Below are 24717 nucleotides of genomic sequence, written 5' to 3'. Positions count from 1 at the left end.
CATTATGGTGACATCAAACCAAGCTATTACTTTTAAACAGACATCAACATCCACTTAAATCTTAATTAGAATTTTATGGAATAATGTTCTAATAATGTTATTGATAAACATTTGTAGAATGTTTTTAGAGAACGTTATCCTATCTTTTGAGAGAACGTTCTGGGAACAAAAATAAAACTACCCGCTAAAAACATTGTTAGAACAATCCATGGGAATGTTCTTAGAACATTTTAGAACAAAGAAAATTCTAGCTGGGAAGTGCCGCTCCATTTGAAACCAGGTGGTGGACATTTACTGCTAATCACAGAACCGGCTTTACTGACAAAGACACGCATGACAATCGCATGCGATTAATCGTGCAGCCCTAGTTTGGACCCGTCACTAAAGAGAGCCTTCAAGAATTTGCATCCCGTCACGTACAAGAAAACGCTGCCTTCCCATCCGGCTAAATAAACACGAAGTGGTCAAACGCAGAGAGTGCCCATTCAGACGATGACCAGGGGCAAGCCCTCTCGCAGCATGCTGGCGGACGGTCAAACTGATTCTGCTCTTGACATTTCGATGTAGCTCTGCAGTGAGCAGAGCACCCAAAAATACAGGTCACTCACAAAAGTTCCCCTCCACGGAAATCTTTAGTAAAAGGCGAAAGATTTATGCGACAATGAAGAGAAACTCGAGCTGTGTCTCCAAACGCTCGGGCCTGTGCGCTGCCTCTGTTAAACTACTACGCTCGCCAAGGGTCATCAAGGGTGACAACGCCTGCCCACATGTGTTTCGTCAGCACCCCCCCCCCACTCCAAAACGGAGGAGTAAAACTCAAAAAAGTCCCCTCGGCCCACCAATAACCAAAAGCCCAATCAAGGCAATCTCTTTCTCATTCCTCTATCTGAAAAGTTGGATAAAATCTTATATGAAAAAAAAAGTCTTTTAAAGAAATCCCTTATTCCGAGGTCACCGTAGCCACCAGATCCAGTCTGTAACCGCTTCAGTCACCCGGATCCAGTCCGTATCCAGAGAAGATGGTGGATCAACACCTAGAAAGGACCTCTATGGCCCAGAAACACAGCGGAGACCGTGACAACTAGATGAGCCGCAGATACAAATCCCCTGTAAAGACCACCTGGACAAGACCACAGGAAACAGATGATTCTTCTGCACAGTCTGACATTCCTGCAGCCTGGAGCTGATCTACTGGTTTCGTCTGACAAGGGGAGAACTGTCTCCCCGACTGAGCCTGGTTTCTCACCGGGTTTTTTCTCCATCTTTTCACCGATCGAGTTTTGGTTTCTTGCCTCTGTCGCCTCTGGCAGGCGGAGCTTGGGACACTTCATGTACAGAGATATCGTTGACTTGATTGCAAATTATTGCACAGATACTATTTAAAACTGAACTTAGCTGAATGATGTCATCAAAGAGTTCAATAACGAAATGCCTTTAACTGTCATTTTGCTTTTTGACGCACTGTGTTCCTAATTAATGTTGTTCAGTTGCATTGACGCAATACTTTTTGTTTAAAGCGCAATTTAAAAAAAAAAAAAAAAAAAAAAAGAGTCCAAACAATGACCCCTGCTACGGGTAGTGTTCCAAGTGTTATGCGACTTCAGCTAATGATGGGTCCATCAGAAATTTTACGGTGCTAGGGCTGGGTCTGCGTCAGAAGAAGCCATGCATTGTTTAGTTATGTCAGTGCAGTGCCGTCAGTTGGGGGAGAAACGGCAGCATGCACGGCTTCTCGTTAGTATAGTGGACAGTATCTCCGCCTGTCACGCGGAAGACCGGGGTTCGATTCCCCGACGGGGAGAGCTGGTTCTTTTCGTCTTCCGAACGATCCATCCAAAATTTTTGGTTGGAGTCGCAGGTCACAGAAGGAGTTCTGCTTCGACGTCAGCCCGAGCCAAAGGACATGCGTTGGCCGGGAATCGAACCCGGGTCAACTGCTTGGAAGGCAGCTATGCTCACCACTATACCACCAACGCAGGTGGAAGTCAGCAGCTTTATTGACGCACTGTGTTCCTAATTAATGTTGTTCAGTTGCATTGACACAATACTTTTTGTTTAAAGCGCAATTAAAAAAAAAAAACAAAAAAAAAAAGAGTCCAAACAATGACCCCTGCTACGGGTAGTGTTGCAAGTGTTATGCGACTTCAGCTAATGATGGGTCCATCCGATATTATTCCATCCAAAAGCTTTGGGTGGAGGCACAGGTCACAGAGGGAGTTCTGCTTCGACGTCAGCCCGAGCCAAAGGACATGCGTTGGCCGGGAATCGAACCCGGGTCAACTGCTTGGAAGGCAGCTATGCTCACCACTATACCACCAACGCAGGTGGAAGTCAGCAGCTTTATTGACGCACTGTGTTCCTAATTAATGTTGTTCAGTTGCATTGACACAATACTTTTTGTTTAAAGCGCAATTAAAAAAAAAAACAAAAAAAAAAGAGTCCAAACAATGACCCCTGCTACGGGTAGTGTTGCAAGTGTTATGCGACTTCAGCTAATGATGGGTCCATCCGATATTATTCCATCCAAAAGCTTTGGGTGGAGGCACAGGTCACAGAGGGAGTTCTGCTTCGACGTCAGCCCGAGCCAAAGGACATGCGTTGGCCGGGAATCGAACCCGGGTCAACTGCTTGGAAGGCAGCTATGCTCACCACTATACCACCAACGCAGCAGGCATTCAGCAACTTGCGCCGTCAGTAAGAAGACTCGAAGTGCACGAGTCGCCGATAGGGCTAGAGGAGCAGATGAGATCTTTGTGAGGACCCGTCACTAAAGAGAGCCTTCAAGAATTTGCATCCCGTCACGTACAAGAAAACGCTGCCTTCCCATCCGGCTAAATAAACACGAAGTGGTCAAACGCAGAGAGTGCCCATTCAGACGATGACCAGGGGCAAGCGCTCTCGCAGCATGCTGGCGGACGGTCAAACTGATTCTGCTCTTGACATTTCGATGTAGCTCTGCAGTGAGCAGAGCACCCAAAAATACATGTCACTCGCAAAAGTTCCCCTCCACGGAAATCTTTAGTAAAAGGCGAAAGATTTATGCGACAATGAAGAGAAACTCGAGCTATGTCTGCAAACGCTCGGGCCTGTGCGCTGCCTCTGTTAAACTACTACGCTCGCCAAGGGTCATCAAGGGTGACAACGCCTGCCCACATGTGTTTCGTCAGCACCCCCCCCCCCACTCCAAAACGGAGGAGTAAAACTCAAAAAAGTCCCCTCGGCCCACCAATAACCAAAAGCCCAATCAAGGCAATCTCTTTCTCATGCCTCTATCTGAAAAGTTGGATAAAATCTTATATGAAAAAAAAAAGTCTTTTAAAGAAATCCCTTATTCCGAGGTCACCGTAGCCACCAGATCCAGTCTGTATCCGCTTCAGTCACCCGGATCCAGTCCGTATCCAGAGAAGATGGTGGATCAACACCTAGAAAGGACCTCTATGGCCCAGAAACACAGCGGAGACCGTGACAACTAGATGAGCCGCAGATACAAATCCCCTGTAAAGACCACCTGGACAAGACCACAGGAAACAGATGATTCTTCTGCACAGTCTGACATTCCTGCAGCCTGGAGCTGATCTACTGGTTTCGTCTGACAAGGGGAGAACTGTCTCCCCGACTGAGCCTGGTTTCTCACCGGGTTTTTTCTCCATCTTTTCACCGATCGAGTTTTGGTTTCTTGCCTCTGTCGCCTCTGGCAGGCGGAGCTTGGGACACTTCATGTACAGAGATATCGTTGACTTGATTGCAAATTATTGCACAGATACTATTTAAAACTGAACTTAGCTGAATGATGTCATCAAAGAGTTCAATAACGAAATGCCTTTAACGGTCATTTTGCTTTTTGACGCACTGTGTTCCTAATTAATGTTGTTCAGTTGCATTGACGCAATACTTTTTGTTTAAAGCGCAATTTAAAAAAAAAAAAAAAAAAAAAAAGAGTCCAAACAATGACGCCTGCTACGGGTAGTGTTCCAAGTGTTATGCGACTTCAGCTAATGATGGGTCCATCAGAAATTTTACGGTGCTAGGGCTGGGTCTGCGTCAGAAGAAGCCATGCATTGTTTAGTTATGTCAGTGCAGTGCCGTCGGTTGGGGGAGAAACGGCAGCATGCACGGCTCCTCGTTAGTATAGTGGACAGTATCTCCGCCTGTCACGCGGAAGACCGGGGTTCGATTCCCCGACGGGGAGAGCTGGTTCTTTTCGTCTTCCGAACGATCCATCCAAAATGTTTGGTTGGAGTCGCAGGTCACAGAAGGAGTTCTGCTTCGACGTCAGCCCGAGCCAAAGGACATGCTTTGGCCGGGAATCGAACCCGGGTCAACTGCTTGGAAGGCAGCTATGCTCACCACTATACCACCAACGCAGGTGGAAGTCAGCAGCTTTATTGACGCACTGTGTTCCTAATTAATGTTGTTCAGTTGCATTGACACAATACTTTTTGTTTAAAGCGCAATTTAAAAAAAAAAAAAAAAAAAGACTCCAAACAATGACACCTGCTACGGGTAGTGTTGCAAGTGCTATGCGACTTCAGCTAATGATGGGTCCATCCGATTATTATTCCATCCAAAAGTTTTGGGTGGAGGCACAGGTCACAGAGGGAGTTCTGCTTCGACGTCAGCCTGAGCCAAAGGACATGCGTTGGCCGGTAATCGAACCCGGGTCAACTGCTTGGAAGGCAGCTATGCTCACCACTATACCACCAACGCAGCAGGCATTCAGCAACTTGCGCCGTCACTAAGAAGGCTCGAAGTGCACGAGTCGCCGATAGGGCTAGAGGAGCAGATGAGATCTTTGTTTGGACCCGTCACTAAAGAGAGCCTTCAAGAATTTGCATCCCGTCACGTACAAGAAAACGCTGCCTTCCCATCCGGCTAAATAAACACGAAGTGGTCAAACGCAGAGAGTGCCCATTCAGACGATGACCAGGGGCAAGCCCTCTCGCAGCATGCTGGCGGACGGTCAAACTGATTCTGCTCTTGACATTTCGATGTAGCTCTGCAGTGAGCAGAGCACCCAAAAATACAGGTCACTCACAAAAGTTCCCCTCCACGGAAATCTTTAGTAAAAGGCGAAAGATTTATGCGACAATGAAGAGAAACTCGAGCTGTGTCTCCAAACGCTCGGGCCTGTGCGCTGCCTCTGTTAAACTACTACGCTCGCCAAGGGTCATCAAGGGTGACAACGCCTGCCCACATGTGTTTCGTCAGCACCCCCCCCCCACTCCAAAACGGAGGAGTAAAACTCAAAAAAGTCCCCTCGGCCCACCAATAACCAAAAGCCCAATCAAGGCAATCTCTTTCTCATTCCTCTATCTGAAAAGTTGGATAAAATCTTATATGAAAAAAAAAGTCTTTTAAAGAAATCCCTTATTCCGAGGTCACCGTAGCCACCAGATCCAGTCTGTAACCGCTTCAGTCACCCGGATCCAGTCCGTATCCAGAGAAGATGGTGGATCAACACCTAGAAAGGACCTCTATGGCCCAGAAACACAGCGGAGACCGTGACAACTAGATGAGCCGCAGATACAAATCCCCTGTAAAGACCACCTGGACAAGACCACAGGAAACAGATGATTCTTCTGCACAGTCTGACATTCCTGCAGCCTGGAGCTGATCTACTGGTTTCGTCTGACAAGGGGAGAACTGTCTCCCCGACTGAGCCTGGTTTCTCACCGGGTTTTTTCTCCATCTTTTCACCGATCGAGTTTTGGTTTCTTGCCTCTGTCGCCTCTGGCAGGCGGAGCTTGGGACACTTCATGTACAGAGATATCGTTGACTTGATTGCAAATTATTGCACAGATACTATTTAAAACTGAACTTAGCTGAATGATGTCATCAAAGAGTTCAATAACGAAATGCCTTTAACTGTCATTTTGCTTTTTGACGCACTGTGTTCCTAATTAATGTTGTTCAGTTGCATTGACGCAATACTTTTTGTTTAAAGCGCAATTTAAAAAAAAAAAAAAAAAAAAAAGAGTCCAAACAATGACCCCTGCTACGGGTAGTGTTCCAAGTGTTATGCGACTTCAGCTAATGATGGGTCCATCAGAAATTTTACGGTGCTAGGGCTGGGTCTGCGTCAGAAGAAGCCATGCATTGTTTAGTTATGTCAGTGCAGTGCCGTCGGTTGGGGGAGAAACGGCAGCATGCACGGCTCCTCGTTAGTATAGTGGACAGTATCTCCGCCTGTCACGCGGAAGACCGGGGTTCGATTCCCCGACGGGGAGAGCTGGTTCTTTTCGTCTTCCGAACGATCCATCCAAAATTTTTGGTTGGAGTCGCAGGTCACAGAAGGAGTTCTGCTTCGACGTCAGCCCGAGCCAAAGGACATGCGTTGGCCGGGAATCGAACCCGGGTCAACTGCTTGGAAGGCAGCTATGCTCACCACTATACCACCAACGCAGGTGGAAGTCAGCAGCTTTATTGACGCACTGTGTTCCTAATTAATAATGTTCAGTTGCATTGACACAATACTTTTTGTTTAAAGCGCAATTAAAAAAAAAAAACAAAAAAAAAAAGAGTCCAAACAATGACCCCTGCTACGGGTAGTGTTGCAAGTGTTATGCGACTTCAGCTAATGATGGGTCCATCCGATATTATTCCATCCAAAAGCTTTGGGTGGAGGCACAGGTCACAGAGGGAGTTCTGCTTCGACGTCAGCCCGAGCCAAAGGACATGCGTTGGCCGGGAATCGAACCCGGGTCAACTGCTTGGAAGGCAGCTATGCTCACCACTATACCACCAACGCAGCAGGCATTCAGCAACTTGCGCCGTCAGTAAGAAGACTCGAAGTGCACGAGTCGCCGATAGGGCTAGAGGAGCAGATGAGATCTTTGTTCAGACCCGTCACTAAAGAGAGCCTTCAAGAATTTGCATCCCGTCACGTACAAGAAAACGCTGCCTTCCCATCTGGCTAAATAAACACGAAGTGGTCAAACGCAGAGAGTGCCCATTCAGACGATGACCAGTGGCAAGCCCTCTCGCAGCATGCTGGCGGACGGTCAAACTGATTCTGCTCTTGACATTTCGATGTAGCTCTGCAGTGAGCAGAGCACCCAAAAATACAGGTCACTCACAAAAGTTCCCCTCCACGGAAACCTTTAGTAAAAGGCGAAAGATTTATGCGACAATGAAGAGAAACTCGAGCTGTGTCTCCAAACGCTCGGGCCTGTGCGCTGCCTCTGTTAAACTACTACGCTCGCCAAGGGTCATCAAGGGTGACAACGCCTGCCCACATGTGTTTCGTCAGCACCCCCCCCCCCACTCCAAAACGGAGGAGTAAAACTCAAAAAAGTCCCCTCGGCCCACCAATAACCAAAAGCCCAATCAAGGCAATCTCTTTCTCATGCCTCTATCTGAAAAGTTGGATAAAATCTTATATGAAAAGAAAAGTCTTTTAAAGAAATCCCTTATTCCGAGGTCACCGTAGCCACCAGATCCAGTCTGTAACCGCTTCAGTCACCCGGATCCAGTCCGTATCCAGAGAAGATGGTGGATCAACACCTAGAAAGGACCTCTATGGCCCAGAAACACAGCGGAGACCGTGACAACTAGATGAGCCGCAGATACAAATCCCCTGTAAAGACCACCTGGACAAGACCACAGGAAACAGATGATTCTTCTGCACAGTCTGACATTCCTGCAGCCTGGAGCTGATCTACTGGTTTCGTCTGACAAGGGGAGAACTGTCTCCCCGACTGAGCCTGGTTTCTCACCGGGTTTTTTCTCCATCTTTTCACCGATCGAGTTTTGGTTTCTTGCCTCTGTCGCCTCTGGCAGGCGGAGCTTTGGACACTTCATGTACAGAGATATCGTTGACTTGATTGCAAATTATTGCACAGATACTATTTAAAACTGAACTTAGCTGAATGATGTCATCAAAGAGTTCAATAACGAAATGCCTTTAACTGTCATTTTGCTTTTTGACGCACTGTGTTCCTAATTAATGTTGTTCAGTTGCATTGACGCAATACTTTTTGTTTAAAGCGCAATTTAAAAAAAAAAAAAAAAAAAAAAAAGAGTCCAAACAATGACGCCTGCTACGGGTAGTGTTCCAAGTGTTATGCGACTTCAGCTAATGATGGGTCCATCAGAAATTTTACGGTGCTAGGGCTGGGTCTGCGTCAGAAGAAGCCATGCATTGTTTAGTTATGTCAGTGCAGTGCCGTCGGTTGGGGGAGAAACGGCAGCATGCACGGCTCCTCGTTAGTATAGTGGACAGTATCTCCGCCTGTCACGCGGAAGACCGGGGTTCGATTCCCCGACGGGGAGAGCTGGTTCTTTTCGTCTTCCGAACGATCCATCCAAAATGTTTGGTTGGAGTCGCAGGTCACAGAAGGAGTTCTGCTTCGACGTCAGCCCGAGCCAAAGGACATGCGTTGGCCGGGAATCGAACCCGGGTCAACTGCTTGGAAGGCAGCTATGCTCACCACTATACCACCAACGCAGGTGGAAGTCAGCAGCTTTATTGACGCACTGTGTTCCTAATTAATGTTGTTCAGTTGCATTGACACAATACTTTTTGTTTAAAGCGCAATTTAAAAAAAAAAACAAAAAAAGAGTCCAAACAATGACCCCTGCTACGGGTAGTGTTGCAAGTGTTATGCGACTTCAGCTAATGATGGGTCCATCCGATTATTATTCCATCCAAAAGTTTTGGGTTGAGGCACAGGTCACAGAGGGAGTTCTGCTTCGATGTCAGCCTGAGCCAAAGGACATGCGTTGGCCGGGAATCGAACCCGGGTCAACCCGCGCGGGAGCCGAAAATAGTTAAGCTTAACTTCTCTTAACTTTTCCCATTCATTCTCTATGGTAGTGCTTAACACTACGAATGCGATATATTTGTGGCCACACGTAGATTTCCCGGCGCTGTTTCGCCTCTTCCGTGGCGCGGAATTCAAACAGCAGATACTCATCTGTCAATCATTCGCTCTGAAGGAGAGGAGACGCGTTTTACGATCGGAGATTTCTTCACGAAATTGTTTTGTTTGAACAACATATGCTGCCTAACTCCCAACAAGCATCTAAAATGAATTCTGTGTTTCTTTTTAAAAAACTAAACTAAAAAAAAACGTATAATTAATTACTTATTATATTATCATATAATCATATTTATGTGATTAATTATAGCAACTGTTTTGAATGTTATGTGATTTTCAAGACTTTAGTGCAAAAAAAATATATATATATGTGTATATATATATATATATATATATATATATATATATATATATATATATATATATATATATATATATATATATATATATGTATGTATGTATGTATGTATGTATATGTATATATGTCAACATTTACTGTGTGGTACAACTTAAAATAACTATTTCCTATGTTAAATTAACTTTATTTCTGTGATGCATCATTTATACTCTTCAGTGTGTCATATGATCCAGAAATCATTGATTATTTGCTCACAAAACATTTCTTATTGTAATCAATGTTGATATTATCATTGTCTCTACAATGATAAAAGCACATTATTTTCAGAGACTGGAGTAATAATTCTGAAAATTCAGCTTTTCATAACAGGAATACATTACAATGATTAGAAAATATATTCAAATGTAAAAAAAAACATTTAAAATTGTACAAATAAAAATGCAATTCTACTGTTGCATATATATCCATATAAATATTATATTACAATGGTATATATATATATATATATATATATATATATATATATATATATATATATATATATATATATATATATATATATATATATATATATATATATATATTATGAATTATAAAATACATTTGATATATTTAATTGGAATCTATATTTCAGGAATGTTTAGATGATGCGTGGTCTGTCAAGACACCCTCCTCCACAGAGTAGGTCACCCTAAAGACGGTCTCACTCTCAGTCCACCAAAACATCACACCAGACACTTTGTCAGTGGAGGATCAAAGGTCAGAAGGGTTTCTTCCAGATGCAGGTAAATAAATAATTCATACAGGCCCTTATGTGTGTAAACTGTCTCTCTCAATGTGCACACAACACCAAGACGTTATATTTTAATAAAGTAATCCTGTTAATCTTCTGTAGAACACCACACCATTGGCCATAAAAGCGTCCCTCGTTCAGCTCACACTGGACCTCCTCAGAACAGCTGGTCTTCGTGTTGGACCATAGATGGACAGATCTGTTGAGAATTGCCCGTGAACATCTCTTGGCAACGCAACATAGGAGCAAGGATCTTCTTAAACAGGTCGAAGGCTTTTTTTTTCTTCTTCTGTGTTTTCCACAACTTTAAATTGTATTATTATTAATATTATTGTAGCTGTTGTTGTTTAATCTACAATTTTAAATTATTTAATTGATTTCCATTTGTTAAATAAAACATCAGAAGTATTGGCCTTGTTTACACTGTACTTTAGTGTGTTAATTAATTGTATTGACTCTGTATTGTTATTTAATCTTGCTCAGTTTTGTAAACATGTTAGTTTACAATGTTAGTTACGGCTATTATTAAACTCTGTAAATAAATATTTTATTTAAAATACTCTACCAGTCAAATGTTTTTCAGCAGTAAGATTTGTAATGTTTTTTGAGGAGTCTCTTCTGCTCACCAAGCCTGCCTTTATTTTATCCAAAGTACAGCAAAAACAGTAGCATTTTAAACATTCTTACTATTTTAAATCAGCTGCTTTCTATTTCAATTCAATTCAAGTTTATTTGTATAGCAATTTTTACAATACAAATCGTTACAAAGCAACTTTACAGAAAATTATGTTTCTACAATATTTAGTAGTAGCTTATAAGTGGTGACTGTCAGTTTGTGCACGTTTGACAGGATTTTTAGAAAAATGAATACAAGTAGTCGCACGTAGTCAGCCAGACTATGAACATTATTAATATTATGAATAATTAATAATTATTATATGATGCAGTCACATGTGTAGCAATATTTGTTAGTTCTGTTTGTTGATTCAGGGTTAGCATCATCTGAGGTCCTCTGAGGGTCAGCATCATCTCTTCTCAGGTGTTCTGGATCCAGACTGGAGCTTGTGTAAATCCCGTGGCAAAACATAGAAACAAATAGAGACATCATTAGCATAGCTGCTGATCCATCAAAGTAAAATGAATTAGTTTAACCAAAGATAAAGAATAATAATGCACTCACAATTTAAGAGATATATTATTTGAAAGCTTGGCGAAAGAGATGTGTTTTTAATCTAGATTTAAACAGAGACAGTGTGTCTGAACCCCGAACATTATCAGGAAGTCTATATATTTGAATATATACTGTATTTTATATCTCTGATGTGCAGCTGAATGGTCAGCATCATTCCTCCAGTCTTCAGTGTCACATGATCTTCAGAAATCAGAATAATATGATGGTTTACTGCTCAAATCTACTCAAATCTTACTATATATATATATGTGTATATATGTATTTTTTTTTTAATTTTCATCATCAACATTTTTCATCTTTATCATCCCTTTTAATCAATTTAAATCATCCTTGCTAAAAAAAAGGCATTAATTTCTGTCATTTCTTTCCACCCAAAAGAATGGTATAATCTATATTGTTAAGAAAGCTTTTTATTTCAAATAAATGCAGATCTTTCTATTTAAAGAATCCCTGGGGGATTGTTTTTCTTGAGCAGTAAATCATATTATTCTGATTTCTGAAGATTATGTGACACTGAAGACTGGAGTAATGATGTTGGAAATACAGATGCACATCACAGAAATAAAATACATTTTACTATATATTCAAATAGAAAGCAGTTATTTTAACTAGTAAAAATATTTCAACAATATAATTGCTTTTACTGTATTTTGGATCAAATAAAGGCAGGCTTGGTGAGAATTAAAAATCTTACTGTTCAAAAACATTTAACTGGTAGTGTTATATTTTTTTCTGTGTTCTCCACAACTTTAGATTTTATTATTGTTGTTGTTGTTGAATCTATACATTTAAATAGTTTCATGTATTTCAATTTGTTAATTAAAATACTATAAGCATTTGGCCTTGTTTGAACTGTATTGAAATGTTTTTTTTTTTTTTTTTGATTGATTAAAACATGTATACATGTTGTTGATTTTCTTTTTTTTATTGATATTACATTTTATTGACTTGCTCAGATATGTAAACACTGAATGTTATAACTGTTACTATTAAACATAAATAATTATTTAATGTAAAACATATTTTTATAGTTTTTCTGTTCTCCACATCTTTATTTGTATTATATTTGTAGGTGTTGTTTAATAATCTATGATTATTTTATGTATATTTATTATTATATATTTTGGTTAATTTTTATTTTCATTTTTAAGTATATTACTCTATTATAAATAAAATGAAAAACTTACTTTTTTGTGAGTTTTTGTTTTATTTTATATATATATGGGTTTTCTGCGCACAGTTACACAAATATAAATAGATGTCTCTTTAAAAATAAAGGCCTGAACCATTATCAAAATGTTATTTTTAATTATTCAAAATTTTCTATATTAAAAATAACTATTCCATATTATAATGTACATGTTTATTAAGATTGTTGCACATTTTGTACATTGTACAAAAAACAGTTATTACAAGATTTATTTTATCTGTTCACAAAGTTTGTTTAATATATGTTAATCATAATTAAAGTGTATCTAGATGAAAAAACGAATATGAACTCATTTTATAGTATTTGTGGGTGAGACGGGATTCGAACCTCTAATTCTGTGTATTTTACTCGTCCCGCCTCCCTGCAATTTCCTTCGTTTCTATTGGCTCGTCAGCGCTCTACACCTATCCGCGACTGGCCCCCGCGTGGCAGGCGAGAATTCTACCACTGAACCACCAATGCTCTATTTCTGCAAGAATTCTACGAATTCATGTGGAAAATACATCTCTTCAACTTGGTAATATCGACCAATGCTAAAGTTGAACAACTGACAGACAAACTGATCAAGTTCCATGGGTATTTGATGAACTGATATGAGCAAAAGTGTCTCTGAGCAAAGGGGAGTGGGGGAGGTCAATATCAAAAGTGAGAGGCGTTAACTTCTGTGGCCACCAGCTCCCTTAAGAACCACAGGGCACCTCAGCCTCCTGGACTGCACCAGATTTGTCAGTTCTTGCTGGGAGTCATTACCCTGCTCTTCCAACAAGCCACTGTCCAACTGTGACCTTGTGGTGCTGTCTTGGGGATCTTACATTACTTACCTTGCAGTTTATTCCACTTTCATGCAGGTCAGCATTGACCCTGGACATTTTTCTTCTGGTGTTTTTTAGAGACAACAAACAGGTCAGTTTACTCTCATTGGTTTCTTAAAGCCTGACCTTTCTTGCCTGCAGCCTTTTTATTGCCTTCAGGAGTTTTTCACAGGTGCATGAGCCATAATTGCTTGTACTTCGTTGAACAAGCATGGAAAAGCATTGTCTAGAGTGCTTCCACTAGTTCCCTGTAAAACACTGATAAGTTGCCCACTTCTAAAGTAGCAAGATACACTGCTTTGCTTCTGCTGGGAATCGAACCTGGGTCCCCTGCGCGGGAAACAACAACTCTGCCACTCAACCACCAGTGAGTGAAGCTGCGCTGTGCTCATGGCTCTGGGGACAGCTGCCGCTTATGAAGAACGACTAACATGGCGTTAAAGGACGACCTCTGCTGCATTGGCCGGGAATCGGACCCGGGTCTCCCGCGCGGGAGCCGAAAATAGTTAAGCTTAACTTCTCTTAACTTTTCCCATTCAATCTCTATGGTAGTGCTTAACACTACGGATGCAATATTCTTTTGGCCACACGTACACTTCATGGCGCTGTTTCGTCTTTTCCGTGGCGGGTAATTTAAGAAGTGTAGTGTCATCGGAAAGATATTTGTTTACCGAATTGTCAGATCAGTAAACTGGTTTTGTACAACAAATATTAACTGTCTAAACCACCTTAAGACAGATATTACATATGGTGACTGCTGTTTTTAAATAACGCGATTAAGCTGACAAACCAAGAGTAAGTTGAATGCTATACTTTAGCAATAACGTTACTAACTTAATGTATTGCATAGACATTATCATTAATATATGTTATAATTTAAATTGCATGTATAATATCATGTAATCGTATTGTTAATTGTGTTGAATGGTTTGAGACGTTAGGAAACAACAACAAAAACTATTATAAAAATACAGTAAACCAAACTATTAACGTTATAAAGATAAAACTCATAATACAGCTGTTATTTTATAAGAGTATCTTTGTTTGTAAAGGTGAATGTCTCATCATTGATCTCTTACTAGGTACTTAAATAAAATGCTTAAAAATATATATGTTAACAGTGCAGTATGATGTAATACTTATAATGTAATTAATGTATATTACACACATATGACATTAAAATTACAAAAAAATGTGTGTGCAATTTAGTGGTATAATATATGAATAACATTTTATTATGAAAAAATATATAATTAAACACAATAATAGTCTGTGGAAAAAGGATATGGTGAAATATATTAAATAAAAAAGGTTATGTTTTCATGGAATTTATAGAGAAATAGATACATTTATTTATTTATATATTTATTTAATAAATTATTAATTACATTATTTAATTATTTCAGAATAAACGGTTACATTTAATTGATGTTTTATTTATTGATATATATAATAGAAATGTGTTAATTAATTAAGTGTGATAATGCAACAGACCATTATCACTAATCAGCTCTTTGTGTACAGCACAGCAGGATGAAGGTGAAGGTGATCTTCCCAGGCAAAATTAAAGTGTGCTTCAGGAAAGGACCAACTGGATATCTGAGACAAGATCCCTCAGATGAAGCCAAGAGGATCAAAGACAACCCCAATCTCCAGGACAAATCAGCCCCTCAGGGGGAAGACAAGGTCAAGGAAAATGCTCGCTCTGTTGTCTTCATGAGAGGAGGAGATGTGTCAGACCGACAGGAGGTGCTGGGAGAGTATGTGCTTCAGTTTGGAAAGTACAAAGGCAAGTCATTCCGGTGGCTGCTTGAGAATGATGTAGGCTATACCATGTTCTTGACTAAGAAGGTTGAGGACGAGGAGAGAGCCGGACAGTTTAAACCAGAGGGTCCCAAGAAGGACAGCCTACTTTCATTTCTTGACTACAGTAGAAGCTACCAGGAAATCAAGGACCTCATAAAGTATTTATCTGGAAGATCAGTGGCACCACCTGTAAGAAATGAAGATGACAACTTGGTTGGCTTTGGGATTAATGCAGACAAGACTTGGTGGGATATTTGGGAGAGCAGAGCAGATGGATATGCTGCATTCATCCTCCAGAAACAGTGTGTTCCAGGCAGCAAAATGTATCGGCTGCAGCAATACCTCACTCAGAAAAAGAGACAGCTTCAGAGTGTTTCAGAGGAACTTGCTTCCTCTGGCCTTGCAGCATCTGCCTCTCATCCTCTAGGTTTGTTGACAGTACAGTTGAGTATATATTAGGTCAAACTGAAATATGTAAATGTGGAATGACATATGATTCGCATCTTTGCTTTTATACTTTGTTTAACAGAAATGGAGGATGATGAAGAATTGGAGAGAATGATGCTTTCTATATCCCCATCAAAACTCCAAGGCCAACTGAGTAAGAGAACCTCACACAGACATAGGTGCACCTGCACACACACACACACACACACACACACGGACACACAAACAATATTTATTGTGGTTGCTATATCCATCTTTTTCTAAAAGTACACCCATACAAATGTGAACTCAGAGTACTGCTGTAAAAGAGCTTAATGCTCAGTCAATTTTCCCTGAATAAACAACAGTTCATGATATTTATAAATATTCTATCCTTTCATATCAATCTTTGGTTTGTTCTTTTTAATAGAAGTGGAGGAGGGTGAAGAATTGGGTAGGATGATGCTACCCGCATATTCATCTAAAATTCCAGGCCAGCTGAGTGAGAACCACATACATGCCCGAACACACATACACTTCAATCCTCTATATGCAACATCGGGTCCCTAATGAACAAATAATTGAAAATATGGGATACCCAGAATAATCAAATATCTAACTTAATACAAAACCAATAGTTAGGATTAATTCCTAATTATAAACGATATATATGTAATAACCATTTGTAATTGGAGTCAGATTAAGCGTGCAGCTAAAGTAAAATTGAAAATAAATTAAAAAAAATTAACTGAAATTCACAGGGGCACTGAAAAGACATACACGCATAATACCTTCGCTCATGCCATTGGATTCCGTCGTTGGGCCTACAGGTCATGATCCTGACACATTGTTATTCAGCGTTAAGATGGTAAATGTTTGGGATGTTACAATGTTTCTGCGCTGTGCACAAGTTATTGGAGTCCATATGGCCAAATGTCCTCAGACTGCACATTGGGGATGATTCTGACATCAATCAGGATTATCCATCCAACATACTAACAAATAACTGTTTGTTTATTAGGCTTGATCAGGCAAGTTCTACCGCCTGTAAATTGTTTTATTAACAGGAAAGGCTTTTATATGCCATTCTGTCTGTTTATGTTATAACTGCTTGAAAGTTAAATTATCTCCACTATGCTTTCAGGTTCAGAAGTTGTTGGAGTCCCAGTGGTCAAAGGTCTTATTCTACTGCATACAAGGGATGATTCTGACATGAATCAGGATTATCTGTTCTGCATTGATTTGTTGCTGTTTGTTGTTTAGGCCATGTTCAGGCCTGTTCTTATTCTTGTGTTCAATTGTTCTACTAACATTGAAGGCATTTATATCTCATCATTGACGGTAAGTACAGAGTTCTTTTTTTGCATGTTTTTTCCATGCTTTACTTAAGAGGATTGGTATGTACAGGATTTAAAGAGTAATGCAGAAGTACAGCAAAAGTACAAATATGTATTAATTTGGACTAGAAGGATGCATCCCATTTGATACATGAAGCTGTAGTTTACTCATGTAATGTAGACCCATTCACATACCTCACCCCTAATATTATAAAGAGTCTTGACGTGTTCTATGGGTTTGCATGCATTTACATTACTATTTATTAAGACATTTACTAAGGGACAGTACTACAGGGTATTTGAATGACATTACATTTTTCTGTGTTAGGGAGGCGTAAACCACCAGCAACACTCTCAAAACCAGAACGGCCTGATGAATATAGTGCTACTGCATCTCCATGGTCAGGTTGGTATATGGGCGTGTAAACATGTCGACTCTACTGTATGGATATGCCTGTTCCTCATCAGTGTTATTTTTTTTCACCAATTCCATTCACTCCAGTGACGGTTCCTTTGCCAGTATCTCCAGAGTTGCTTAAATTATCTATTAGCAAGACCACATTGGCTTTGAGACCAGCGCAGGAAACCGTGTTCTGTCAGTGTAAGGACTTAACATAATTTTACATTACATACATTTACATTTAGTCATTTAGCAGACGCTTTTATCCATAGCGACTTACAAATGAGGACAATGGAAGCAATCAAAAACAACAACAGAGCAATGATAAACAAGTGCTATAACAAGTCTCAGTAAGCTTTAACGCAGGGCTTTTAAATAATAGAAGAATAGAATAGAGCAAGGTAGTGTTAGAGGACTTTTTTATATAATTGTACAATAAATGAAAAGAAAATAGAATACAAAAAGATAATTAAGATAGATAGTTAGATTTTTTTTTAGTATAGAATAGTGTAGAATAGTCAGTGCTAAAGTTAGAGTATCAAATAATGATGGAAGAGATGTGTTTTAAGCCGATTCTTGAAGATGGCTAAGGACTCAGCTGCTTGTATTGATTAATTTTAAAGAGATTTAACATTTTGACAAATGTAATGCTCATCTATGATTAATGTCACCCATGTCATCCTGCAGCCCTCCTCCCAGTGACCACTGCACAGTCTACAACCTCTACTCCTCCCTCAGGACCCCCTGCAGCTGCTGGCCAGTCTTTCTCTGGAATCCCTGCAGCCTCTACTGGGTACCCCTCAATTCAGCTGGAGGAGAATCATGCTGTTCCACCACTGCCAAGCTATGAGCAGGATGTGAGCCGATGGCACTGCTCTCAACAGCAAAGAATCTGGATGAAAACAGAAATGGAAGCCTTGGGACTGTGGCCAGGTTCTAGACCGGTGAGACATCCAATGAACATGATCTCCTTGTGGCGTTACCCACCTCAGCCTGAGCTTATTGATCCTGTCTATGAGCTGCCATCACCTAAATACTTTCAACTTCATCCATTCTTCATTTGGAAACCAGAGCACACCATTATGGAAAGAGTCCGCAACAACTACACTCTGCCATGTCTGTACAGCTGTCCGAATCCCCACGTTGTCTCATCAGGAGTTGGACGACCCCGTGTCATTATTGGTACAAGCAGCCAGTACTACATTCTGGCCTCTCGGCTCAGCTGTAAAGTCTGTAAAAAGTACTGGTTTGCAGACAAACCCCAATGGATGGACATGCTGCCGAGTCGGTTCTGCAACATTTTGCCAGCTTTTCTGACGCACAAGAAGGCCATATGTAAGACTGTGATGGATGAGTTGCGGCGTACAGGAAAGTCTCCCAATGGTATGGCCAATCAGTTGAATGAAGCTCTCCACCTCAGGTATGAGCGTGCACACCTGGCTTACTTGTCTACTGTTAAGAATGTGCTGGATGGAGACAGTGGAATTTACGGTCAGCAGACCATCACAGGGGCACTAAGAGCAACAAATACTCCTGCCTCATTTGGTGAGTATGGTGATTTGGTCGGCTGGTGTGGAGTAACAGTTTCACCCCACTATTTGGTTGACTGCCTCATTCAGGAGTACCATAGGCAGGAGAGCACACTCAATCTGCTCCTCCAAGGCACATTTGGACAAGCCTTAAGGGCTGACCATACCCGCAAGGTGGCCCGGAAGGTTGTGCTTGCATCAGGTACTATGTCATCCTATGCTGTGATGAATGAAAACTGGATGATCTTGTCCTGGGTGATGCTGCAGTCTGAAAGTGATAAATCCCTGCAGCCAATGTATGAGGGGCTGTCTCTTCGTTACATTTCTGCAGGACTGCCGAAAGCCAACTACCAGTGGGTTGACAGGTAAGAACCAGCCATCACATTTTCCTTCCCACCTATATTATATTTGTAAAGTAAACAAAATATAGTAGAGCAAATACATGTATCCTATATATTTGAATGTTTAATATTTTAAATATACTTCTCTTTGTTTGTGGAACAGAGATTGCTGTGCTGCCTTCAGGATCCCAAACCCTGAGCCCCGGGAGCACCTCCTCTGGGATTCTTGGAAGACCACTGAGGCTGTAGTGGCTGCGGCAACCTCTGGGCATCTCATCAACACCTGTGCCTCCCGCGAAAAATATAACAGCGACATCAAAATCAAGCTGGACTTGTTCCACTGCATGCGGCGGTTCTCCAGAGAGTGTGTGTCAGAGCACCATCCACTGCACAGTGCTTTCTGCAAGTTTCTGTCAGCAGCTTTTAGTGTTGTGGACCAGACGGACCTACAAAGACTGAAGCAGGCTTATGTCTTCTGTGGGATAGTGCCTGCAAATCCAACAAAGCAGCACATCAGGGAGCACTGCCGCACCAGGGTTCCACACCCCAAAGAGCTACTGGAGAGAGTGGAGAGCGTTCTCCAAAGATTCTTTTTAGAATGTGATCCTGATGGTGTGCCACTGTTCAAACCATCGATGTTGAAGGTGTGGAGGATTCAGCGAGTCCACATCCTCAGAGGCTGCCTGAGTGACCCAGAGGTTACAGATGGGATCCTCTATAGGCATGGTGGAACGGTCCAGCTGAACCATGTGAAGGGGGAGGCGGCAGCTGTACCTGTGTGGATCCCTGTGAGAGGCACTTCTCAGCAGGAGGGGTTCCATTTCCATCAGGCCAGATGGGTCACAGGCACTCAGGTATCCACAGAACTATTCCAGGCACAGGGCATGATTGGAGTGGCTCGTTGGAATTTCCAGCGCCTTGTAGACCTGAAGCAGCCTGGAGTGAAGCTGCCTGCAGTTTTTGATCCTGTGCTGATCATGGAACTGAACAAGCTCTCAGACATGGTGACAGGCCAGGCCAAGTACCCTGCCTTACTTGTCTCACAGACAGACACCAGAGAAAGGTTTGGACTGCAGTATGTGGAGCCTGGTTGTCGTCCTGTCCCCCTAGACTGGGCCAAGCACAAGTCCCAGAAGGTACCTGTTGCAGGGGAGGGAGAGCATCAGTCCTCAGAGCCGTCTGCTCTCAGTGAGAGATTCCCACCTGATGACCCACCTGAGGAGGTGAGGGAAGAACACTTTGCTCAGGTAAACTTGACTGTTGTACTTACAAATATCCTCACTCACTAAAACACAAAATGTACACTGCTGGTTTATGGACGACAAGATTTTTAAATGTTTTTAAAAGAAGTCTCTTCTGCTCGCCAAGGATTCATTTATTTACAGGAAAAACAATAATATTGTGAAATATTTTTACAATTTAAAATAATGTTTTCTATTTGAATATATATTAGAGAGAGAGAGAGAGAAAGAGAGAGATTTTTTTTCATCAAAGTTGAATCTTCAGTATCATTCCTCCAGTCTACAGTGTCACATGATCTTCAGAAATCATGAAAATATACTGATTTGCTGCTCAAGATACATTTATTATTATTATCAATGTTGACAACAGTTGTGTACGATTTTTTCAGGGTTATATGATGAATAGAAAGTTCAAAAGCAGCATTTATCTGTAATAGAAAGTTTTTGTAACATTATCACTACCGTTCAAAAGTTTGGGGTCAGTAATTTCTTTTTTTTTGGGGGGGGGGGGGGGGGGGGGGCAATTAATACTTTTATTCAGCAAGGATGCATTACAGTGATCAAAAGTGACAGTATAAACATTTATAATGTTGCAAAAGCTTTATATTTCAGATAATTGCTTTTCTTTTAAACTTTCTATTCATCAAATAATCCTGATTTTTTTTTTACACAACTGTTTTCAACATTGATAATAGTAATCAGAAATGTTTCTTGAGCAATAAATCAGTATATTATTCTGATTTCTGAAGATCATGTGACACTGAAGACTGGAGGAATGATGCTGAAAATACAGCTGCACATCACAGAAATAAATTACACTTTTACAGATATTCACATAGAAAACAGTTATTTTAAATTGTATAAATATTTTATTCAGATTTGTAAACACTAAATATTAATAACTGTTACTATTAAACGTACATAATTGTACATAATTATTCAATTTAAAATACATTTTTCTTGTTTTTCCTGTGTTCTCCACAACTATTGGATTTATTATTATTGTTGTTTAATCTATAATTATATATATTATGAATTATAAAATACATTTGATATATTTAATTTGAATCTATATTTCAGGAATGTTTAGATGAAGCATCCTCTGTCAAGACCCATCCTCCGCAGAGTAGGTCACCCTAAAGACGGTCTCAGTCCACCAAAACATCACACCAGACACTTTGACAGCGGAGGATCAAAGGTCAGAAGGGTTTCTTCCAGATGCAGGTAAATAAATTATTCATACAGGCACTTATGTGTGTAAACTGTCTGTCTCATATGTGCACATAACACCAAGACAAATATTGCAATAAAGTAATCCTGTTCATCTTCTGTAGAACACCACACCATCGGCCATAACTGCGTCCCTCGTTCAGCTCACACTGGACCCCTCAGAACGGCTGGTCTTCGTGTTGGACCATAGATGGACAGATCTGCTGAGAATTGCCCGTGAAGATCTCTTGGCAACGCACCATAGGAGCAAGGATCTTCTTCAACAGGCTGAAGGCTTGTTTTTTGTTGTTGTTGTTTTTCTATGTTTTCCACAACTTTAAATTGTATTATTATTAATATTATTGTAGCTGTTGTTGTTTAGTCTACAATTTTACGCACATAGAAATTCACATAGAAAACAGTTATTTTAAATTGTATAAATATTTTACATTACTGTTTTTGCTGTTTTTTGGATCAAATAAATGCCTTGGTGAGCAGAAGAGACTTCTTTTAAAAACATAAAAAAATCTTACCATAAAAAAAAAATTTATGAATATGTAATCACTGATTGTAACCCAAATGATTACCCTATGCTCCAGGATGACATCTTTGGTGTGGCTTCTCTTGGCTCACAAACAATGATCCAGCCTGTGCAGCCCACCAAATTAAAAGGTAATTCAGTTCACATCTTCATCCCTTAATTATTCCTTTATTTATATGAATACTAACAGATATTTCAGAGATAAAAGTGAAAATGAGTTTTCTCTCCTTTAGATGAGATGACACCACCACTGCCCTTTGCTCCCTCTCCACGAGCTGCTCGCACAGGTCCCATCAAGGCAGGCGGTCTACTTTTTGTCCTGGACCATTTTCGGTGGACAAAGCCCATGAGGGATTCCATTGATGGCCTTCTGGCAAAGTACCATGGGCAGAAAGACCTTCTCACCCAGGTGGATGCAGAGTATGCTGCCCTTGTGCAGGCTGCCTCCAGGGATCCCAATAGCCTCTTACACCCCACCACGAAACAGCATATCTCACGTTATGTGAAACACCTGGCCAAGATAACGAACAGAAGTTCATCCCTGAACACCAGTTCAGAGAAGCTCCTGGAGACCCAGAAGCTGTGGCATCACCTCACAGAAGGTAGTGAAACTGTAAGTGTTCCAGTGGTAACCCTCCCACCTGCCCCAGTGAACCCACCCAGTAATAAGCCCCAGGAGTTACCACTAACTAAGGGTGAGTTTGAACAAATGGTGAAAGAGATTGTGGAGAAACAACAGCAACAGCAGCCTGTTACAAAGAGGACACGGAACTGTCTTGCTTGTGGCCAGCCAAAGTCACGTTACCTTGGTGATGGGTCCTCCATTCATTTTTTTTATCAGTCTGGGGATGTGAAGTACTTTTACTGCTCTACAAAGGTACACCAGATGTATGCAGCGGAAGGCCTCACCAATCCTCGAATGCCATTTGCTGACTTTGCTGAAACACCTTTTTTTAAACGAGAGCTACAGGCCGCAAAGCAGCGTTCTGCAGAGACAAGACAGGTAATAGAGGAGCGGAGAAAGAGAAAGTCCATGGAGCAGCATCCCACTGGTCGCCTCTGTAGGTTCTGCCACAAGCCACTAAAACAAGGCCCAGAGAGTCCACACATACACACTGGGTTCCCTGGTGTGGCAGGGAAATATGTCTATTGTCCTGCCAGAGTGTTTTCCTTATATCAGACAGAGGGGATGACTCACGAGATGATTTGGGGAGAGTTCTGTCAGTCTTCCTTTTATGAGACTGAAAGGAAGAGATGGGCAGCAGAAAAGGGAAAGTGACTGCCCTCATGTTTCCTGGTTTTAAATGTATGTATTATAATTATAGTATCATAAAAATAGAACTCTTTATCTTGTTTGTTATGGATGTCTGTCAGATGCTGAAACCACTGTTACGTTCTTGCCTTATTTGTCTTTCCATTTGTTTGTACTTTAGAATGCCATGTTGACTCCATGCAGTATTGTAAAATAGTCTGCTTAACTTTTACTGTTATATATGCATCTTTTTTATTTCCATTTGTTCATTAAAATACCAGAAGTATTTGCCTTGTTTACATTGTGTTTCTTAACTCAAATGTTATTGCATGCTTTATTTTACCTTGCTCAGATTTGTAAACACTAAATATTAATAACTGTTACTATTAAACGTACATAATTGTACATAATTATTCAATTTAAAATACATTTTTCTTGTTTTTCCTGTGTTCTCCACAACTATTGGATTTATTATTATTGTTGTTTAATCTATAATTATATATATTATGAATTATAAAATACATTTGATATATTTAATTTGAATCTATATTTCAGGAATGTTTAGATGAAGCATCCTCTGTCAAGACCCATCCTCCGCAGAGTAGGTCACCCTAAAGACGGTCTCAGTCCACCAAAACATCACACCAGACACTTTGACAGCGGAGGATCAAAGGTCAGAAGGGTTTCTTCCAGATGCAGGTAAATAAATTATTCATACAGGCACTTATGTGTGTAAACTGTCTGTCTCATATGTGCACATAACACCAAGACAAATATTGCAATAAAGTAATCCTGTTCATCTTCTGTAGAACACCACACCATCGGCCATAACTGCGTCCCTCGTTCAGCTCACACTGGACCCCTCAGAACGGCTGGTCTTCGTGTTGGACCATAGATGGACAGATCTGCTGAGAATTGCCCGTGAAGATCTCTTGGCAACGCACCATAGGAGCAAGGATCTTCTTCAACAGGCTGAAGGCTTGTTTTTTGTTGTTGTTGTTTTTCTATGTTTTCCACAACTTTAAATTGTATTATTATTAATATTATTGTAGCTGTTGTTGTTTAGTCTACAATTTTAAATTATTTAATTTATTTCCAGTTGTTAAATAAAACATCAGAAGTATTGGCCTTGTTTACACTGTACTTTAGTGTGTTAATTAATTGTATTGACTTTGTATTGTTATTTTATCTTGCTCAGTTTTGTAAACACTAAATGTTAGTAATGGCTAATATTAAACTCTGTAAATAATTATTTTATTTAAAATACTCTACCAGTCAAATGTTTTTCAGCAGAAAGATTTGTAATGTTTTTTGAGGAGTCTCTTCTGCTCACCAAGCATGCCTTTATTTGATCCAAAGTACAGCAAAAAAAAGTAGCATTTTAAATATTCTTACTATTTTAAATCAGCTGCTTTATATTAGAATATATACAGTAATCTATTTCTGTGATG

General features: G+C 40.5%; 1 protein-coding gene, 1 long non-coding RNA gene and 16 other non-coding genes across 20 annotated transcripts; 6 read left to right on the top strand and 12 right to left on the bottom strand.

The window, feature by feature from the left end:
• Positions 1-565: 565 nt before the first annotated feature.
• LOC113102931 (U5 spliceosomal RNA) lies at positions 566-681 on the bottom strand. Its single transcript, XR_003291144.1, has one exon. It is a non-coding gene; the product is annotated as a U5 spliceosomal RNA (small nuclear RNA).
• A 1048-nt stretch (positions 682-1729) lies between these two features.
• Positions 1730-1801, top strand: trnad-guc (transfer RNA aspartic acid (anticodon GUC)). Its single transcript has one exon. It is a non-coding gene; the product is annotated as a tRNA-Asp (tRNA).
• Positions 1802-1904: 103 nt separating this feature from the next.
• trnag-ucc (transfer RNA glycine (anticodon UCC)) lies at positions 1905-1976 on the bottom strand. The gene has a single exon. It is a non-coding gene; the product is annotated as a tRNA-Gly (tRNA).
• Positions 1977-2250: 274 nt separating this feature from the next.
• On the bottom strand, positions 2251-2322 carry trnag-ucc (transfer RNA glycine (anticodon UCC)). Its single transcript has one exon. It is a non-coding gene; the product is annotated as a tRNA-Gly (tRNA).
• Positions 2323-2594: 272 nt separating this feature from the next.
• On the bottom strand, positions 2595-2666 carry trnag-ucc (transfer RNA glycine (anticodon UCC)). Its single transcript has one exon. It is a non-coding gene; the product is annotated as a tRNA-Gly (tRNA).
• A 285-nt stretch (positions 2667-2951) lies between these two features.
• LOC113102925 (U5 spliceosomal RNA) lies at positions 2952-3067 on the bottom strand. Its single transcript, XR_003291138.1, has one exon. It is a non-coding gene; the product is annotated as a U5 spliceosomal RNA (small nuclear RNA).
• A 1050-nt stretch (positions 3068-4117) lies between these two features.
• trnad-guc (transfer RNA aspartic acid (anticodon GUC)) lies at positions 4118-4189 on the top strand. Its single transcript has one exon. It is a non-coding gene; the product is annotated as a tRNA-Asp (tRNA).
• Positions 4190-4292: 103 nt separating this feature from the next.
• On the bottom strand, positions 4293-4364 carry trnag-ucc (transfer RNA glycine (anticodon UCC)). The gene has a single exon. It is a non-coding gene; the product is annotated as a tRNA-Gly (tRNA).
• A 271-nt stretch (positions 4365-4635) lies between these two features.
• trnag-ucc (transfer RNA glycine (anticodon UCC)) lies at positions 4636-4707 on the bottom strand. Its single transcript has one exon. It is a non-coding gene; the product is annotated as a tRNA-Gly (tRNA).
• A 285-nt stretch (positions 4708-4992) lies between these two features.
• Positions 4993-5108, bottom strand: LOC113102930 (U5 spliceosomal RNA). Its single transcript, XR_003291143.1, has one exon. It is a non-coding gene; the product is annotated as a U5 spliceosomal RNA (small nuclear RNA).
• A 1047-nt stretch (positions 5109-6155) lies between these two features.
• trnad-guc (transfer RNA aspartic acid (anticodon GUC)) lies at positions 6156-6227 on the top strand. The gene has a single exon. It is a non-coding gene; the product is annotated as a tRNA-Asp (tRNA).
• Positions 6228-6330: 103 nt separating this feature from the next.
• Positions 6331-6402, bottom strand: trnag-ucc (transfer RNA glycine (anticodon UCC)). Its single transcript has one exon. It is a non-coding gene; the product is annotated as a tRNA-Gly (tRNA).
• Positions 6403-6676: 274 nt separating this feature from the next.
• Positions 6677-6748, bottom strand: trnag-ucc (transfer RNA glycine (anticodon UCC)). The gene has a single exon. It is a non-coding gene; the product is annotated as a tRNA-Gly (tRNA).
• A 285-nt stretch (positions 6749-7033) lies between these two features.
• LOC113102927 (U5 spliceosomal RNA) lies at positions 7034-7149 on the bottom strand. Its single transcript, XR_003291140.1, has one exon. It is a non-coding gene; the product is annotated as a U5 spliceosomal RNA (small nuclear RNA).
• Positions 7150-8199: 1050 nt separating this feature from the next.
• trnad-guc (transfer RNA aspartic acid (anticodon GUC)) lies at positions 8200-8271 on the top strand. The gene has a single exon. It is a non-coding gene; the product is annotated as a tRNA-Asp (tRNA).
• A 103-nt stretch (positions 8272-8374) lies between these two features.
• On the bottom strand, positions 8375-8446 carry trnag-ucc (transfer RNA glycine (anticodon UCC)). Its single transcript has one exon. It is a non-coding gene; the product is annotated as a tRNA-Gly (tRNA).
• A 6153-nt stretch (positions 8447-14599) lies between these two features.
• On the top strand, positions 14600-18526 carry LOC113102924 (uncharacterized). Of its 3 annotated transcripts, none has more exons than XR_003291136.1 (6): positions 14600-15417; positions 15520-15591; positions 15847-15918; positions 16561-16757; positions 17082-17159; positions 17841-18526. XR_003291136.1 is itself a non-coding variant. In XM_026265887.1 (4 exons), the coding sequence occupies exons 1-4, from the start codon at positions 14718-14720 to the stop codon at positions 16677-16679; spliced, it is 963 nt and encodes a 320-aa protein (XP_026121672.1). In that variant the 5' UTR covers positions 14600-14717; the 3' UTR covers positions 16680-16802. The 3 variants fall into 3 exon arrangements, 1 of the variants encoding a protein (XP_026121672.1); XR_003291137.1 differs by lacking the exon at positions 17841-18526 and adding an exon at positions 17256-17288; XM_026265887.1 differs by lacking the exons at positions 17082-17159; positions 17841-18526 and having other exon boundaries at positions 16561-16802.
• Positions 18527-22723: 4197 nt separating this feature from the next.
• LOC113102923 (uncharacterized) lies at positions 22724-24217 on the top strand. The gene is made up of 3 exons (XR_003291135.1): positions 22724-23320; positions 23822-23965; positions 24076-24217. It is a non-coding gene; the product is annotated as an uncharacterized LOC113102923 (long non-coding RNA).
• Positions 24218-24717: the final 500 nt, after the last annotated feature.

Source organism: Carassius auratus, unplaced genomic scaffold (assembly GCF_003368295.1).
Source record: "Carassius auratus strain Wakin unplaced genomic scaffold, ASM336829v1 scaf_tig00217775, whole genome shotgun sequence".
In the NCBI taxonomy this organism is placed as follows: domain Eukaryota; kingdom Metazoa; phylum Chordata; class Actinopteri; order Cypriniformes; family Cyprinidae; genus Carassius; species Carassius auratus.
This window is presented reverse-complemented; position numbering and strand designations above follow the sequence as displayed.

What these genes read in the sequence shown, in the direction of transcription:
- LOC113102924 (XM_026265887.1), top strand. Translation starts at nt 14,718, where the DNA reads ATGAAGGTGAAGGTGATCTTCCCAGGCAAAATTAAAGTGTGCTTCAGG. An exon ending in ATCTGCCTCTCATCCTCTAG is followed by an intron (nt 15,418 to 15,519) that starts GTTTGTTGACAG and finishes TTTGTTTAACAG; the next exon opens with AAATGGAGGATGATGAAGAA. An exon ending in AAAACTCCAAGGCCAACTGA is followed by an intron (nt 15,592 to 15,846) that starts GTAAGAGAACCT and finishes TCTTTTTAATAG; the next exon opens with AAGTGGAGGAGGGTGAAGAA.